We start from the raw sequence: 15,844 nt of genomic DNA, 5'->3' as shown, positions 1-15,844 counted from the left end.
CAGTACCACCTCCCGGGCAAAATAAAACGAGCTAATAATGTAAAATCAGGTGAAAACACAGAACTAAACAGTCACCAAAACATAAATTATTACAAACCTTGTTCCCTCATTAACCAAGTGCTATGGTATATGGTAAATTTTCATTTTTTTTTTAATAACTAACTTTGTTTTCACCGTTTTGGTAGACACGAGGCGCGTGCAGCCTTTCACATTAGCTTGACTGATAACTTCCTGTTTAGTGTCCCTTCAAAATAAAACCACATCCATATTGCACACAAAGAAAAAAAATACAAAAAAAAGTAATGGGCTGAATCTTAAGGTCATGCAAAGTGGATCCTATTTATGAGTTTGTTCAAACAGGTGTGTTCTATGCTAACAAATAGTCAAACCAAATATTATTTTTCTTTGTTGCTTTTTCAAGACAATTGTGAAAAACCTGAGCTGATTAATTGCACGAATGTGCTACAGCATCAACACAATAGTTACTCTCCTGCTCCATTCCATTCGTTCTTTGGCACAAATCTCAATCACACATTCAACAATTTCGGCAATCTTGGAATCAAAATGTACAGCGCCCAGGACATTACTGCTTGTACTTTTGGTATTCATAGACTAGGATTTGTGAATGAGCAAAATATTGTATGTTCATTGGGAGTGAATGAGAAATGTTTTAAATTCTTCAAAAACTTTGTGCACTTTGAAACCATGGTTTACAATAATTATTAAAAATTTGGCAATGAGCTGCTATTATGATAGCACAATTTTGGTTATCTGGCATCTACTAAGGTATTTTTATGCTAATTGTAGCTAATATTTTAGCAACAAACTAACATTTTTGACTAATTTTACTGAGGATTTGTGGGATATTTTGGATTTGAGCTTGTATTTTAGCAATGTGCATCCTTTTTAGGCTAATTTGGCTTCTACTAAGGCTTCTTGAACTAATTTAGAGTTTAGCTTATAGCAACACACTACATGTTTTAGCAAAATTGACATCTATTGAGGATTTTTACACAAACTCACTGCCAATTTTTCAGAAATGTATTCTAACTTCAGCAGTCTTTCATAGATCTTTAACGAAATTTCAAGTCGTTTAGCAAAGTTTGCATTTTGCAAATAACATTTTCAGCAAATCTCTTAATGTAAATTGCTTCAGCATTCACACTTGCATTATTCCAGGTAATGGAACTTCGACATTTTTATTCACGTGTTTCCTCAGAGATCTGTATGCAGAGACTCATGTCACAGAGTTGCTGGTTCAGATCCTCGGCGCCGTCGACTACCTTCACAGCCGGCGGGTCGTTCACTTGGACCTGAAGTCTGACAACATGCTGGTGGACGACTGCAACCACCTGAAGATCGTGGACTTCGGCTCGGCTCAGTGCTTCGTCCCCGGTCAGCCGCTCCACATCGAGCACATTCACGGCCTCTCCGACAGCAAAGGTGAGCGAGTGTTCCTCTTTTCATTCCCTACTTTGTGGCTTAATGCTTTAATATGCTTGGATAGTTGTAGATTCTTCTAATTTACTAAACTGTCGTGGCCTTCCAACAGACTGCCGCAGCAAAGGTACACTTTCATTCAGGGAGATGGATTGATGGGTGGAAATAACTAAACTTCATCCTGATGATCCGGCTTCCATAACCTAATAAACAAGTCCATTTACATAATTTTTTTCCATTTTGACTAAATTCCAAATGTTGAATATTACACAATATAGGATTGCACAAGAAAAATAAATACCTAATTTTTTTTTTTTTTTGTCAGTCTATATTGTTCTTCCTAAAGCTCCTGAAATCCTGGAAGGACAGGGTGTGGGTCCGGAGACGGATGTGTGGGCTATCGGAGTTCTGTCTTTCATCATGTAAGCGTGGAGACACTCAACCGTTCAGAATCAGAACCAGAATTATGTTGGTTGCAGCATAAACAGTTGAAAAGTTATTTTGTGTCAAAAGATGTGTAATTTAGGCGTCACTGACAACATCTCAGGTGTTAAAGGGTTAAACTATGGATAAACTGAATCAAAAACCTTTAATGATTTGTAGTTTGTTTTAATGGTTATATTGTCCTACTTCTTATTGCACATTTTTGAAGGTTGAAAAAGAGGATGTTTTGTGGTTTTTGCGCCACACTTCAACATAATAAATTAATATATTCTATAATATCATATATAATAATTTACACATTTAAGTTCAGCTAAAAAATTTGAGCACAAAATCACACTCATAATTGTTTTACTCTGTTCCTCCGTTCATTTACTTTGATGAATTTTTGCCGTTTGCGCCGCAGGCTGAGTGCTGACAGCCCGTTTCAGGCGGACCACAGCAGGGAAGAGGACCGGAACATCAAAAAGGGGAAGATCCAGTTTGGATGCTGCTACCCGGGTCTTTCTGAGGGAGCCTTGACCTTCATGAAGAGCAGCCTGAACAACAAATCCTGGTGAGTAAGCTTCAGTGTGCGTTCATTTGAAGAGCACACCAGATCTTCCTGATGGAATGTTTTGTAGGGGAAGACCCACCGCCGCCGAGTGTCTCCAGAACCCGTGGCTGCGGGCCCATCGGGCCACGCACAGAGCCAGGTACTCCAAAGTGTGTTTCTCCACCGACAAACTCAAAGCCTACCTCGAGCAGAAGGAGGAGAAGCGAGATCAGGTGCGCACAAAGATCCATAGCCCTCTCCGCTAGAGAAATGACGCCAGACTGGAGGTTTCCTCTCTATCTTTCATGAATTCGCATCCAGATGGATCCAGAAGATAATTGTTTTTGTCCCTTGTTTCAAAATGGGTCTTAAGACGTCTTCCTGAGTGTTTGTGTGTGTTTTTTATGCTTGGTTTTAGAAGAAAACATATCAGGGATGAAGCTTTGCTGAAATCCAGGCGGCGCAGCGACGCACGAGCTGCAGAATCTGACCTCAGAAAGTGATGCAGTAACGCTGAAAAGAATGCATGTTTTCTTTTCTTTGAAGATAAATGTAGTTTTTCAACTTTGCATGAGCCGTCATACATTTTAAAGGCAATAGAAGTTTCTTAAATTCTTTAAAAATTCTGGGTAAATCACCCATCCCTGTAAACCCGAAAAGTGAAAAATATTTATTAAAAGTCTCAGAAATGTGATGAATCCGTTATTGTTTGTCATTTGTGTTTACACGTACAACTGTGATATTTAAAGGGTAACCAAACAGGACAGTTGAAGGCTGTCCTGTTTGGTCGGGATCTGTGATTGACAGTAACAAGTTAGCTTGAGGTAACTAAGGATGTTTTTGTTATTGTCTTGGTCAAAATGCTCCCTCGGAATAGCAGAGCAACCTCCATCTCTTCCTCTTGCTTCCTTTTTTGACCATAAAGCTCTCCCTAAGGACGTATTTTCCTACTTTTAATATACTTAAAGTTTGAAAGAGGCGCTAACAGGGTAGCCGTCACACCGCACGCCCCTCCCCCACCACCTAGCTTAGACAACGAGGAATGCAGCACCTGGCAAAATTTTATGTTTTTAATTGTTGCCTTTTTTTATTTTACAAGAAGTGATGTGTCAAACTGTTTAAATAAATAAACAAAAAACATTACATTAACATATAGACTAATTATTCCAGTATGGCACCCTCTCCAGCAGATGGCACCATAGGCAGCTGCCTAGGTCGCCTGTGCCCCGGGCCTGCCCCTGCATACACCAGTTGACCAATCACAAAATTCAACTGTAATATATAGTTTTACCTGTATGGGGCAGCACATAGACGGTTTTGGACTTTTAACAATTTAAATAGCTAATATAACGATAATAATAATATAATTTTAGGAATTAAATACATTTATCTTAAATTTTAAAGCCCAATTTATAAAGGTCAACAGCCAAAAAAAAAAGTTGATTTACTGTAACTTTTCAACCATTAACATGATCAATGTGATTCAGAATCTACTGGAATTATCGTGTTAACAGTTGAAAAGTTACAGTATGTCAAAGCTTTTGTGTTTAAGCTTCACCAGCGACGCCTCAGGTGTTAAAGGGTTAAGATACTCTGACATCTAATAGATCGAGTAATTTTCTATCAGATGTATCGATAGACTCATAATAGAGCAGCTGTAAAAACAAACAAGCGAAATATTTGGTAGTTCTGTTTATTTTGGTATGATCAATAACATTTTCTGGAGGTGATCCTGTGCATCATGCTTGGGTTTGGCAGTTTACATGTGAGTATTTATTTTTAAATCTAACTAAATCTGAGCAGATTGTCAATTTCAACCTGGAGTTTTCCCTTGTTTTATGATTACTCGAGGAATACAAAAGAAAAAAACATGAGTTTTTTTAGCTTTAGGTCTTCGTTTCAGCCACAGGAAAACATGGGCACCGTTTCCTTTTCTACTTCGCATCCTGAACCTTTTGGATTTCCTGTAAGGAAAGAGAAAAATTAAGTCTAATATTTGAAAAGCGTAGGCAATTAAAGTCAAAATGCTCAGCCAGCAAGGCCAAGTGGGCAGAAAATATGGGTTCCAAATGGATTTGTCTGCAGTTTCTGTGGTGGCCCCACCTGTGTTTGCCAGCATTGACTTAAGTGGGGATTTAGTGGGTTAGCTTGCTAAGCTAGCCAGCTGCCTGGTGGATAGCGTTGCGTGCTGGCGAGCTCCGCTGTAGCAAACGAATGAGTTTTACTGTAATGCTACTGAGGTATTCTGTAGCAAGATACAAGGTCCACTGTAACATGCTAGTTAGCTCCGCTGTAGCATGCTAGCAAGCTCCACGGTAGTGAGCTAGCGAGCTCCTCTGTATCAAGGTCGTGAACGCCACTGTAGCATGCTGAAAAGCTCCACTGTAGCATGCTAGCAAGCTCCACCGTAGTGAGCTAGCGAGCTCCTCTGTATCAAGGTCGTGAACGCCACTGTAGCATGCTGACAAGCTCCACTGTAGCATGCTAGCAAGCTCCACCGTTGTGAGCTAGCGAGCTCCTCTGTATCAAGGTAGTGAGCGCCACTGTAGCATTATAGCGAGCTCCTCTACAGCAAGCTAGCAAGCTCCGCTGTAGCAAGCTAGCAAGCACATCTGTTGCAAGCTAGCATGCTCTGCTTTATTGAACCAGCGAGCTTTGCAGCAGTGAGCAAGCGAGCTCCACCATAGTGAGCTAGCAAGCTCTGCCGTATTGAGCTAGCGAGCTCTGCCATATTGAGCTAGAGAGCTCAGCGGTAGCGATTTAGCAAGCTCCGCTGTATTGAGCTAGCGCGGTCCGCTCTTTTGAGTTAGAGAGCTCAGTGGTAGCGATTTAGCGAGCTCTTCTGTATTGAGCTAGCAAGCTCCACGGTAGCGATTTCAGAAACTCTGCTGTATTGAGCTAGCGAGCTCCACCGTATTGAGTTAGCGAGCTCTGCCATCTTGAGGTAGCAAGCTCCGCGGTAGCGATTTAGCAAGCTCCGCTGTATTGAGCTAGCAAGGTCCACTCTTTTGAGCTAGAGAGCTCAGCGGTAACGATTTAGCGAGCTCTGCTGTATTTAGCTAACAAGCTCCACCGTATTGAGCTAGTGAGCCCCGCCATCTTGAGCTAGCAAGCTCAGCGGTAGCGATTTAGCGAGCTCTGCTGTATTGAGCTAGCAAGCTCCACCATATTGAGTTAGCGAGCTCTGCCATCTTGAGGTAGCAAGCCCCAAGGTAGCGATTCAGCAAGCTCCGCTGTATTTAGCTAGCGAAGTCCGCCCTTTTGAGCTAGAGAGCTCTGCGGTAGTGATTTCACAAGCTCTGCTATTTAGTGACCACTGTGGACAAACCATATTGGGGCCCACATTTTTAGCCCACTTTTAAACCATATGGGGCCCACTAAGCCATGCTGGCTGGTCGGAGGACATTTCTGAATTACTTCATTGAGAATCTCTTTGAGCTCCTCGTAGGCCCTGTCCAGATCATCGTTGATGATGACAACGTCAAATACTCCAGGCTCTTTACCTAAAAAAGCAAAATTCAAACAGTTTTAGTGAACCCCTTTAGTCCAGGTTTAAGAATCACTGGATAGAAAACCTACTGAGCTCCATGTCGATGCGCGCGGCCTCCAGACGTTTCTGCAAACTGTCCTCCGTTTCCGTCTGCCGATCTCTCAGGCGTTGCTCCTGAAAACAAAAATACAGAACATTTTTCAATAATGAAAGATTTTTGCTAAATTCCAACACATTTCAATCATTAATGAATATTTGAATATTTACCAGAATCTCAATGGAAGGAGGTTGAATGGAGATGTAGATGGGGTTCAGGTCCGTCTCTTTGATTCTCCTCACCCCCTGGATGTCCACATCCAGGATGCAGATCAGATTCTTGGCCCTGACGTCTTCCACAGCAGCTTTACTAGAAAACAATCGAGTTTCTCAACAACCGAGGCTTACGGGTGTTTAAGGAGGTGCCGCGTTTTTAATCACGTTTCTTTTATAACTGAAGTGGGATTGCTGCATTGATCCACGCTGCTCAGACTCAGTGAGAGACCGTTATCTCCAGAATCAGAGGGAGAGATTAAACGTGACACAGAAGGTAGGTACTAAGCTGCCGACTTGCTCTTTTTGACTTAAGGGTTAAAGCTCCATCTGTCACCAGATCATTAGATATCCTCTTGATCCTTGTTATGAAGCTCAAGGGCAATTTGCTTGAGCCATGAATCTTATTACATTTAGTATCGGGCTTTACCAGGAGGGCTGAATTTTTTTCTCTCAGGGTGTTTGGGAGGAAAAATGCTCCAAAGCAACAATTGAAATCCAAAGGGAGGGGTGTCTGCTCAATCCCATAAGGGGGCCAAAATCCAAAACACACCTTAGGTTGTGGACCGTACAGGATAAACATTTATTAAACACTAAAACTACATTTTTTAGACTTTAAAACTGTAACCTTTTAACATATTTATGAACTAGATTTGTAGTATTACCCACAGTAATGTTAGTGTGAATGCTGTAAGCTGAATTTCGCAACTGAAGATGCTGAAATTAATACCTAAAAATGCCAAAGTTGAACTTAATAGCCGAAAACGCTGAAGCTGATAGTCAGCTAGAATACTAGCTTAATGGCAAATTAGCCTAAAAAAATACAAAATAAATAATTAAAACTTAGGTTAGCCAAAACAGCTAGTGTGTAAATATTAGCCTAAATCCAAAACAGCTGTAAAAAATTAAAAACTAAAGTCTAAATTAGCCAAAAAAAAGCTTGCATGTAGCTGAAATATTTACTAATCTCCAAAACAGTCCAAACAACTTTTTAAAAAAGCTTAAATTAGCCAAAACAGCAACCGTCTAGATCAGGGGTCGGCAACCTTTAACGGTTAAGGAACCATTTGGTCTCGTTTTCTACTGATTAAGACATAGAAGGAGCCTTATCTTTACTTTTTACTTTTAGTAGAGGCCAAATTAGCAAAAAACCTAGCTCGTTACTTAATTATTAGCTGAACTCCATAGTAGTATAAAATTCCTCATTAAATTAAATCAACCAAAAATGCTAGCATGTTTGCTAAAAGAAAAGCTAAAGTCTAAATTAGAATTAAAACTCCAGTAGATTAAAAAAAATAGCCAAAAATGCTAGCATTGCTAAAATATTAGCCAAACTCCAAATTAGCAAAAAAAAAAAAAAAAACTCATTGGAGGCCAAATTAGCCAAAAAAGCTAGCTTGTTGTTTAATTACAAGCTGAACTCCAAAATAGCCTAAAATTCCTCAGTAAACTAAATTAGTCAAACATTTTTAGCATGTTGCTAAAACAGAAGCTAAATTCTAAATTATCCCGAAAAACTTCAGTAGATGACAAATTAGCTGAAAACATCAGGATTTTTCCTAAAACATTAGCTAAACTCTAAATTAAAAATGTTAGCATGTTGCTAAAATAGAAGCCAAACTCTAATTTTTTTTTTAAATTACTGTTATTTTATCTTTCTTCAGCCAGAGGGCCAAAAAGGAGAGATAGAAGAGCCACATGTGGATCTGGAGCCCCAGGTTGCAGACCTCTGATCTAGATGAAATATTGCCCAAAAAACTGTAAAAAGCCTAAGTTAGCTAAAACAGCTAGAATCTAGCTGAAATATTAGCTAAACTCCAAAACAGACTAAAAAGATCTTAGTGAATTTCAAAATAGGGGTTTGACTTTGACTTCTTTTCTTACCTTGTCCCATACATGTTCCCTGAAAACTCCGCATTTTCAATAAACTCTCCATTATCGATGCCCTCCTGCATGGCCTCCCGTGTTGTGAAGTGGTAGTCTATAAAGTGAAATGATGAGTGATTAAAATATAGTTTGATTAAATGGCATTTTATTAGTAGTAACTTACTAAAATAGATAAATAGAAACCAGTTCTGTTCATTTTTGTGAAAAATCATGCCTGTTTCTGTGTTTCATCCCAAGTTGCTGCATTTACCCCCCACCAAAAACAAATGTAGTTGTTGTAAAAGAAAAAAAAAGAAACTTTTCTGTTAGTTTCTCATTAGTTTCAGTTGCAAAAACACATGATTCTGTCCATACCCGCTCCAAGTCCTCCAAACATCAAAGCCTACAGGGATCTAAAACAGCAGAGTTTCAAAGTAAACACGTTACTACGGCCGCCGCTAGTCATTATCATACAACGACACACACAAACAAGCAGATAACAAGCACGACAGATTTTAACCAGCACTCACAGAACAACAACAACAAGAAAAAACCTTGTTATGCCCCAAAGTGAGCAAGATTCGCTCCCTCGTTACACTTTGGGAGCGAAAAGTTCAAAAAATATATATTTTTTTTCATACGGAAAAATTGAAATCCTGTGAACAGAAAACAGATTTTTAAACTTTAAATGAGAGCTGATTACAAATCCTTATTTAGTAACAACACATCTTTTTGGAGGGGATGGGAATGGCTACAGAGGCATCACAGGGGGCTATTTTCAAAAGCTTTTTACTCCAAAGTGTCAACTGTCTAATCCTGACTCCTGCATTCCTCACACAAAAATCGACTCCATATGTAATGCCAGGATGATGAAAGTAACCCCCATCCCTCTGTCGTAACAAACTGTGATTGGCAATCACAGTGAGATCACCTTTATCTGTGGTTTCTGATTCATTTGGACACGAAAATGAGGTTTCTAAGTCTTCAGAGGAAAAGACGTCTGCTACAGGCAGTAAAGTAGCTCCCAGAAGCATAGGGAGCTTGTTCAGCCCTACGGAGAAAGCAAAACAGGCACAGAAAGCGGTTTATCTCTTTACCAAACAACCATTTGTGCAGTTCACTTGGGAGTAAGAAGAGTCGTGGAGATTCTGAGGACTGGGAAGGTGGGGGGAGCCTGGGAAATGTAGTAGAAAATCTAATTGGAGAAATATGTGGTTTAAAAACGCAGGTTTGACTGCACAAAGCCTGCTCAAATGGTTCAGTTCTTCAGTACCTTTGCCATCTTCCTCTCCCGGTCGAGGGTTTCTTGTTGTGTCTATAGAAAAGATGTGAACATTAGGAAGCAGGAAAACTGACCGAGAGAGTTGGATCTAATGAGAACATACGTGAGACACTAAATCCGAAGACTCCCTCATGATCCTTCATCAGCTTCTTCAAGAGCGTGCTCTTCCCTGCTCCTGAAGGGCCGCTCAGCACCACCGGCCTCGGTCCTGACATCCTAGAGACCACATGTGTCAAACAAAGTCAAGGCCCGGGGGCCGGATCCGGCCCTCTGGGTAATTATATCCGGCCCTCCTGATCATTTTATTTTATTGTTTTTAATGACCCAATGTTATCTTGTGCTTATTTTTAACTTGTATAATTTTGACAAAATATATTTTTATGGAGTAAAATGTAAAAGTTATTTAAGGTTTTTGATTTATTCTTTTTATTATTTATAATTAAAAAAAGTTACAGTTTTTACGTTTTAAAAATGGGCTTTATGCTAGCTTTTTGGGCTATTTTGGGATTTACTAAGATTTTTTTTTTTAGCTATTTTGCAGTTTAGCTAAAATTTCAGCTTTTTTCTAGCTGTTTTGGCTAATCTAGGCTTTTTTCAGTTTTTAGGCTGTTTTGAAGTTTAGCTAATTTTTCAGCTACATGCTAGCCATTTTGGCTAAAGGCTTTTCTTTTTACGTTTTTTTAAGGCTGTTTTGGAGTTTTAGGCTAAAATGTACATGCTAGCTGTTTTGGCTAATTTAGGCATCTTTCTGTTTATTCGTCTCTTTCAAAGTTTAGCCAATTTTTCAGCTACATGGTAGCTGTTTTGGCTAAAGGCTTTTCTTTTTAAGTTTTTTAGGCTGTTTCGGAGTTTTAGGCTAAAATTTACATGCTAGCTGTTTTGGCTAATTTAGGCATCTTTCTGTTTATTCGTCTCTTTCAAAGTTTAGCTAATTCTTTAGCTACATGCTAGCTGTTTTGGTGAATATAGGCTCATTTTTCCACTTTTTTAGGCTATTTTGAAGTTTAGTAATTTTTTTTCAGCTACATGCTAGCTGTTTTGGCTAACCTAAGATTTTTTTAGGCTAATTTGGCATTTAGCTACTATTTTAGCTGGTTATCAGATTCAGTGTTTTCAGCTATCAACTTCAGCGTTTTTAACTATCAATTTTAGCATCTTCAGCTATCAGCACTAGCATCTTAGTGGCCAAATTCAGCTTACAACATTCACACTAGCGTTATAGCAGGTAATGCTATATATCTAGTTCATAATTATGTTAAAAAGTTACTGTTTTAAAGTTTTAAAAATGTAGTTTTATCATGTTGAATAAATGTTTATCCTGTTCAACCTGCGACCTAAGTTGTTTTTTGTATTTTTATATTTAGCCCATTACCAGTAAACATCCATCGATCCTGTTAGCCACCTAAAGTTCACTCCGGCTAATCGTTTGATCTCCGCCACTCAAAACGATAAAGTTTTTATCTCCCTAAACAATCGTTTAACACTGAACGTTCATTAAACCGTCGAATGACGTCCCACTTATTGACTTGTCGGACAGGCGGAGGCCCTGAGGTTAATGTTGGGCGTTAATGAAGTCATGATGGGTCAGTCAGGAGGATTAATGGGATCTAGCCTTGGCGGCTGGCGAACAGGGTGCAGGACAGGTGACGCATTTATCTGTTGCACCACAGAGAGGAATCTCAAGAGTTTATATCACTTACTTCAAAAGCCCAGGAGACACACCTGTTCAGTCGCTTAATAAAAAAGGTGTCACATATAGAGCTAAAGCGTGACCATTATTATTTGAAACTCAAATAAAACAAAATGAAAAAAAATATTGGTGTTTTTGGCAAAAAAAGTACAATGTCCAAAACTTTTTGACATTCAAAAATAAATGTAATTATTTTCAGCTTTAAATGATTTAATCTTTTTCTTCACTTTCCACTCTTTTTTTAAACTGAAATGTTCAGATAAAAAAAAGTGAAAAAAAGTTACAATTTTTTTACATTCTAAGTTGAAAAATCTTGGACATTTTCTATTTTTTTGGCCAAACATCAATATTTTTCTTCAATTTGTTTTATCTGAGTTTTAAATAATATGGGCCCCACTTTAGCTCCATAATCACACACCTTGATGAGATATTTGGCAACTCGATTTTCTAATAAACTACACTTTAGTTCTAAATGAAAGAAGTTGAAGAGGGACTAAATTAGCAGTTTTTACTAACAAAAATGAATCTAATTTGTTTAAAATCTTAATTATTCCAAATTTCAAAATCCTTCTTTATCTTTTGGTTTGATTTCTGGCTGAAGAGGATGAATAAAAATGGTCTTACTTTTTTTATATTGCGCCCAAACCGTGCAGGAGTTCAGAAACAGGTGGTTCTTCAGTCGGCCTGGCTAATGTGTGAGCTTCATCTGCGTGTGTGATACGGATTCTCTCAACCAGCTGACTGTCAGTCTGCATTACCAACACCTCCCTTCAGCTCCTAGACCAATCACACACTAGCACGCTAACGGGAAATCAAGCCAGAACATGTTAATTAAGAATAACTTGTTTTTTTCAATTATTTTCTTTGTTCTAATGGGTTCCATGAAAGTTTTTATACCTAAACTTAGTGTATTATTGTCAGAAAGGGGTTTATTTTTCTACATTTTGAATAATAATTTTGTTTTTTCTTACTTTTGCTTAAAAACACTAATTTTATCGGACTTTAATTCTAGTTCTACGTGCAATTCAAAAGCTAAATTTGATTAAAATTTTGTTTTAAAATTCATTTTTCATGCATACGGTGATCCTTTAGCCCCGTAAAACCTCCAAAAAGCCCCCAAAAAACAGCTATTTTGATTCTGTATTGGATGTTCTAAAAAGGCAAATACCAAAGAGGTCTGCTAGGAATAGCCTGGTTTAGTGTCCGTCACCTCAAGATGAGCCGCTCCGGGGTCGACTAATCCTGCCGTGACCCACTTCTTATGGCGTCGTCCTAATAGGCTGTCAAAAAGACACGCCGGCCAGCAGGAATGTTGGCACGGTATCCTCATGTCGCAGGTGAATCACACACTTCAGCACACGGTGGAGTTAACAACCTTCACACACGTTTTTTTATTGTAGTAACATCAGTCGATTTAATGGTACAAAGAACTGCATCCGTGTCAAAGTTTGATCCCAAAAGTGTTTCCAACAGAAAGCAGCTAAATGATCAGGAACAGCAAATACGAGGTTGTTGTGCTACATTATTTACACACATATTACTCCATTCACACACACACTTAACTATGAATATGTGCTTTGCAAGTCCCATAAAACAGATAAACGGTGTAAAAAATTTGATAAATATTGTCCCAAATCCTTTTTTTTTTCCTTTTTTCTTTAGTGCCTGAGCTCTTGTTTCTGCAGAAATGACTGACGCTGCAGCAGGAATCCAGATCGTAGACAGGTCCCGCGCTCCTCAAACTGTCAGGAGTTTAAAGGAGGATGCTGGCAGAACCTGGAGCGCGGAAGGAGGAGGAGGAACTTGGGAATGTATGACAGACCAGCTGCCCACAGGTCCACTTCTGATTGGCTGGAATAGAACAAAAAAAAAAAAAAAGAGCCAATTTTTGAGGCAGAGTTAGAGGAAAACCCGTCGGAGGTCTCCGGGGGATGTGATGGTGTTACACTGGGGACACAGCTTCTTTGCACCCTGTGGAAATAAAGATTACTCTCATATTATTCATGTTTACTCACATTCAAAATCCTGCAGACAAAGATCATTTACCAAAGTTCGTAGCCAGCACTCCTCACAGTGGACATGCCAACACTGGATGGAGGTCAGAGGGGTCGTGTATGTGTCCTGTAACAAAACAAAAAGGTCTGAGCAGCCTGTAGTTCAAAAAGCTGCCACTAGAGGTCCATGTAAATTAAGAATAGGAAACATTAGAGCACACTTGCACCCCAAAATATATTTAAAAAACCCGGCAGCTCCATGACATTTAACTGATTTGAGAACATCACGAGAAGATCAGCTGGAATCTAAACCAGAGGATTCAGAGATGATATCGGCTTATAACTTTTTTTTTGTTTTGTTTTTTATTGTGTTTTTTTAATTAAATGTACAACAAAATATTAAAGTAGGATTTTATATATATATATATTTTTTTTTTTTATCAATTAAAAACAATGTTTTTTTCAGCTTCAAGTTTTTAAAAATTAACGGAAATTTATATAAAGTGCAATAAATAGTTGTTGCCTGAAAAGAAAAAGGCAAAATAACAGATATTGTTTGTTTAATTTTACTGAAATGTTAATTTATGACAACAAACAGATGTGTGGTTTGCTTTATGTACCTAATGAGCTCTTTTTGTGTTAAATTTTGACATTAAATCATTTAAAACAAAATCTAAAATTCAATATGTAAGTAAGAGATAACTAAAAATATGAGAGGCTTAAATAAATGCATAAAGTTAGAGGAAAAAAGTATATTTTGAAATTTTGCAACACTGAAATGTTTAAAAGAAATGAAGGAGATTGTTCATTTTTTTCAGAGACTAATTTTCCTTTTTAATGAATATCCAATTAAAATGTTAATTTAATTTTTTTATACAATTTTGAGGGGAAAATAATATTTTTTGTAGATTTATTGATTGATTTAGTTTATTTCAACCATTAATTGTGGACAATTCAAGGAAAATAAATCACACGGATGAGTCAAAATTTAAAAAAAATAATTATGTATCGATTAGAGAAAAAAAACACATTTAAATTACATTAGATCCAATAAATATACAGATTATTAACTGAATTCAAGTGGAGCTTAAATTATCTGTTTCGGTATTTTATTTACAAAAAAAACTAAAATGACACTGAAAGGTTTTTTAATTAATTTAATGCATCAAAAAATCAGCATTCTGACAAGTTTGATTGAACACTTAAATTTTTAATCTAAAGTTTGAAAAATGTTTAATAAGAATTTTAATAGTTTTTTGCTTTATTTTGTGTTGCTTTAAAAAAAACAATTGATTACTTTTAGTTTTCATTTAAATAGTTTTCAGAATGTTTATTTTTACAATCATTGTGACTATTTAGAATACACATTTCAAGTTGGAGAATTTGTGTTTTAAAGCTGCACACACACATCCTGACAGGTGTGTAAAAACAGCATCATATAAATATCATGTCATATTTACGTTCCAGTGAAAGTCCATGACCGGTAATACAGATTTATTGCCCAAAACTTGGCTCTGCGGCTGCAGGATGATCCGTTTCTGCATTACTGCGCCGTTCTCGCCCCGTTCTGTGTTTGCTCGATTGATTTGCTCCGCCTTCGTACTCACCATGCAGATGAGGCATTTAAATCTGTCTCCTTTAGACAGCTGTTTCTCCAAATCTCGTATCCGAGCTTTAAGTGCATCCAATGTTGTCAATGCGGAGTCCTCTGAGAGCCTGGACACACAACACACACACGGACACACACACACAGGTGAGGGAGGGAGGAGGCAAGCGGGGCGAGCGAGGCAGACACTGGAGAGTCATTTATAAATCGAAGACAGATTAAATTATTCGCTGGCCAACATGGACACTGAGCATGAAATTTAGCAGCAATCACATTGCCGGCATTGGCTGTCTCATTTATCATAGGCGGGAGAGGGGGGGGGGCTGGGGGATGTCAACCCCTTCACACACATATACAGACACACTGTTACTGTTACAGCCCCCAAAACAGGCCAAACAATGCATTGATCTTGATGGGACACGCAGCCTCGATCGATCGTCACAGTGAAATTCTGACTGTCTGTGATGTGAAGGCGGGAAATCAGAATTCATAAAAGCTCAGAAAATACAGCCTGGAGATGCAGGTGTTTGGTTTCCTCAGCTCAAAGAAACGGATTTAAAGTCTCATTCTGATCCTCTTTTAATCTATCTTTAATTATGTTGTTTTCTAGAACATAGTTTCTGCAGGAGTTCATCAGAAATTTGCCTCTGAGTTGTCGATGGAACTGTTGGTGAGCCTGCCCCTGCTTCCTGACATCCATCTGTTTACACTTTACGGTGGTGAACCGGATCCATATTTAAATATTACTATTCCGGCGTCCAGTTTTGATCCAGACTACTTCATCTGCTGTCACGTGGGGGCCTGAGTCCTTCTGATACACTCAAAAAACTGTCATGTTAAATGAACATAAAAAAATTATGGAAAGGATTTCCACATAATTAAATAGCTTTACTTGAACCAAAATTAATCATATTGATCTTACTTAATATACTTGCGTTGAACCACCTCAATATACTTACGTTGACCCAAGTGAATATTAAGTTGGGTCAACTTGAATTTATTAAGTTGGGTCAACTTAATATACTCAAATTGACCCAACTTAATATTAAGGTTGGTCAATTTAAGTATATTAAGTAGACCCAACTTAATAAATTCAATTTACTCCAATTTAAATACTACAGTTGGATCCATCCATCCATCCATCTTCTTGTCCGCTTCTTCCCTTTCGGGGTCGCGGGGTGCCGGAGCCTA

The 15,844-nt window shown here is 38.2% G+C and overlaps 3 protein-coding genes and 2 long non-coding RNA genes across 18 annotated transcripts in view; 2 read left to right on the top strand and 3 right to left on the bottom strand.

Annotated features, from left to right (window-relative positions):
- Window positions 1-219, bottom strand: part of LOC118598655 — a 31,712-nt gene extending 31,493 nt beyond the window's left edge. For all 7 annotated transcript variants that reach the window (XR_004947725.1, XR_004947728.1, XR_004947724.1 and 4 more), the window contains exon 1: window positions 98-219. This is a non-coding gene — a long non-coding RNA (uncharacterized LOC118598655). The remainder of the gene's footprint in view (window positions 1-97) is intronic.
- obscna (obscurin, cytoskeletal calmodulin and titin-interacting RhoGEF a) overlaps window positions 1-3,114 on the top strand; it is a 45,486-nt gene extending 42,372 nt beyond the window's left edge. For 3 of the 5 annotated variants that reach the window (XM_036211469.1, XM_036211470.1, XM_036211468.1), the window contains exons 66-70: window positions 1,220-1,443; window positions 1,553-1,567; window positions 1,766-1,862; window positions 2,288-2,437; window positions 2,505-3,114. In XM_036211469.1, the coding sequence (XP_036067362.1) occupies window positions 1,220-1,443; window positions 1,553-1,567; window positions 1,766-1,862; window positions 2,288-2,437; window positions 2,505-2,682 (664 nt within the window). In that variant the 3' untranslated portion in view covers window positions 2,683-3,114. The remainder of the gene's footprint in view (window positions 1-1,219; window positions 1,444-1,552; window positions 1,568-1,765; window positions 1,863-2,287; window positions 2,438-2,504) is intronic. The other 2 variants (XM_036211471.1, XM_036211472.1) reach the window with 2 other exon arrangements.
- Window positions 3,115-4,095: 981 nt separating this feature from the next.
- Window positions 4,096-11,759, bottom strand: guk1b (guanylate kinase 1b). 3 transcript variants are annotated; one of them, XM_024279446.2, is made up of 9 exons: window positions 11,678-11,759; window positions 9,467-9,579; window positions 9,355-9,396; window positions 9,013-9,132; window positions 8,100-8,196; window positions 6,174-6,312; window positions 5,996-6,080; window positions 5,834-5,919; window positions 4,096-4,380 (listed from the first exon to the last, which is right to left on the bottom strand). In XM_024279446.2, exons 2-9 carry the CDS (start codon window positions 9,576-9,578, stop codon window positions 4,351-4,353), a joined length of 711 nt encoding a protein of 236 aa, XP_024135214.1. In that variant the 5' UTR covers window position 9,579; window positions 11,678-11,759; the 3' UTR covers window positions 4,096-4,350. The 3 variants fall into 3 exon arrangements, with proteins under 3 accessions (XP_024135214.1, XP_024135215.1, XP_024135216.1); XM_024279447.2 differs by lacking the exon at window positions 9,013-9,132; XM_024279448.1 differs by lacking the exons at window positions 9,013-9,132; window positions 9,355-9,396; window positions 9,467-9,579; window positions 11,678-11,759 and adding an exon at window positions 8,266-8,446.
- Window positions 4,264-13,053, top strand: LOC112150911. The gene is made up of 3 exons (XR_002920031.2): window positions 4,264-4,382; window positions 6,403-6,492; window positions 12,716-13,053. It is a non-coding gene; the product is annotated as an uncharacterized LOC112150911 (long non-coding RNA).
- rnf220b (ring finger protein 220b) overlaps window positions 12,421-15,844 on the bottom strand; it is a 45,052-nt gene continuing 41,628 nt past the window's right edge. For both annotated transcript variants that reach the window (XM_024279445.1, XM_036211466.1), the window contains exons 14-16: window positions 14,655-14,763; window positions 13,100-13,174; window positions 12,421-13,024 (exon numbers count right to left, since the gene is read on the bottom strand). In XM_024279445.1, coding sequence (XP_024135213.1) covers window positions 12,953-13,024; window positions 13,100-13,174; window positions 14,655-14,763 — 256 coding nt within the window. In that variant the 3' untranslated portion in view covers window positions 12,421-12,952. The remainder of the gene's footprint in view (window positions 13,025-13,099; window positions 13,175-14,654; window positions 14,764-15,844) is intronic.

The sequence above is a fragment of the Oryzias melastigma genome, linkage group LG4 (genome assembly GCF_002922805.2).
Source record: "Oryzias melastigma strain HK-1 linkage group LG4, ASM292280v2, whole genome shotgun sequence".
In the NCBI taxonomy this organism is placed as follows: domain Eukaryota; kingdom Metazoa; phylum Chordata; class Actinopteri; order Beloniformes; family Adrianichthyidae; genus Oryzias; species Oryzias melastigma.
The sequence above is the reverse complement of the archived record's forward strand: the minus strand, read 5'-3'. Positions and strand labels throughout refer to the sequence as shown.

What these genes read in the sequence shown, in the direction of transcription:
- guk1b (XM_024279446.2), bottom strand. Translation starts at nt 9,578, where the DNA reads ATGTCAGGACCGAGGCCGGTGGTGCTGAGCGGCCCTTCAGGAGCAGGG. An exon ending in GCGCATCGACATGGAGCTCA is followed by an intron (nt 5,920 to 5,995) that starts GTAGGTTTTCTA and finishes TTGCTTTTTTAG; the next exon opens with GTAAAGAGCCTGGAGTATTT. An exon ending in TCAAAGAGATTCTCAATGAA is followed by an intron (nt 4,381 to 5,833) that starts GTAATTCAGAAA and finishes CTTTCCTTACAG; the next exon opens with GAAATCCAAAAGGTTCAGGA.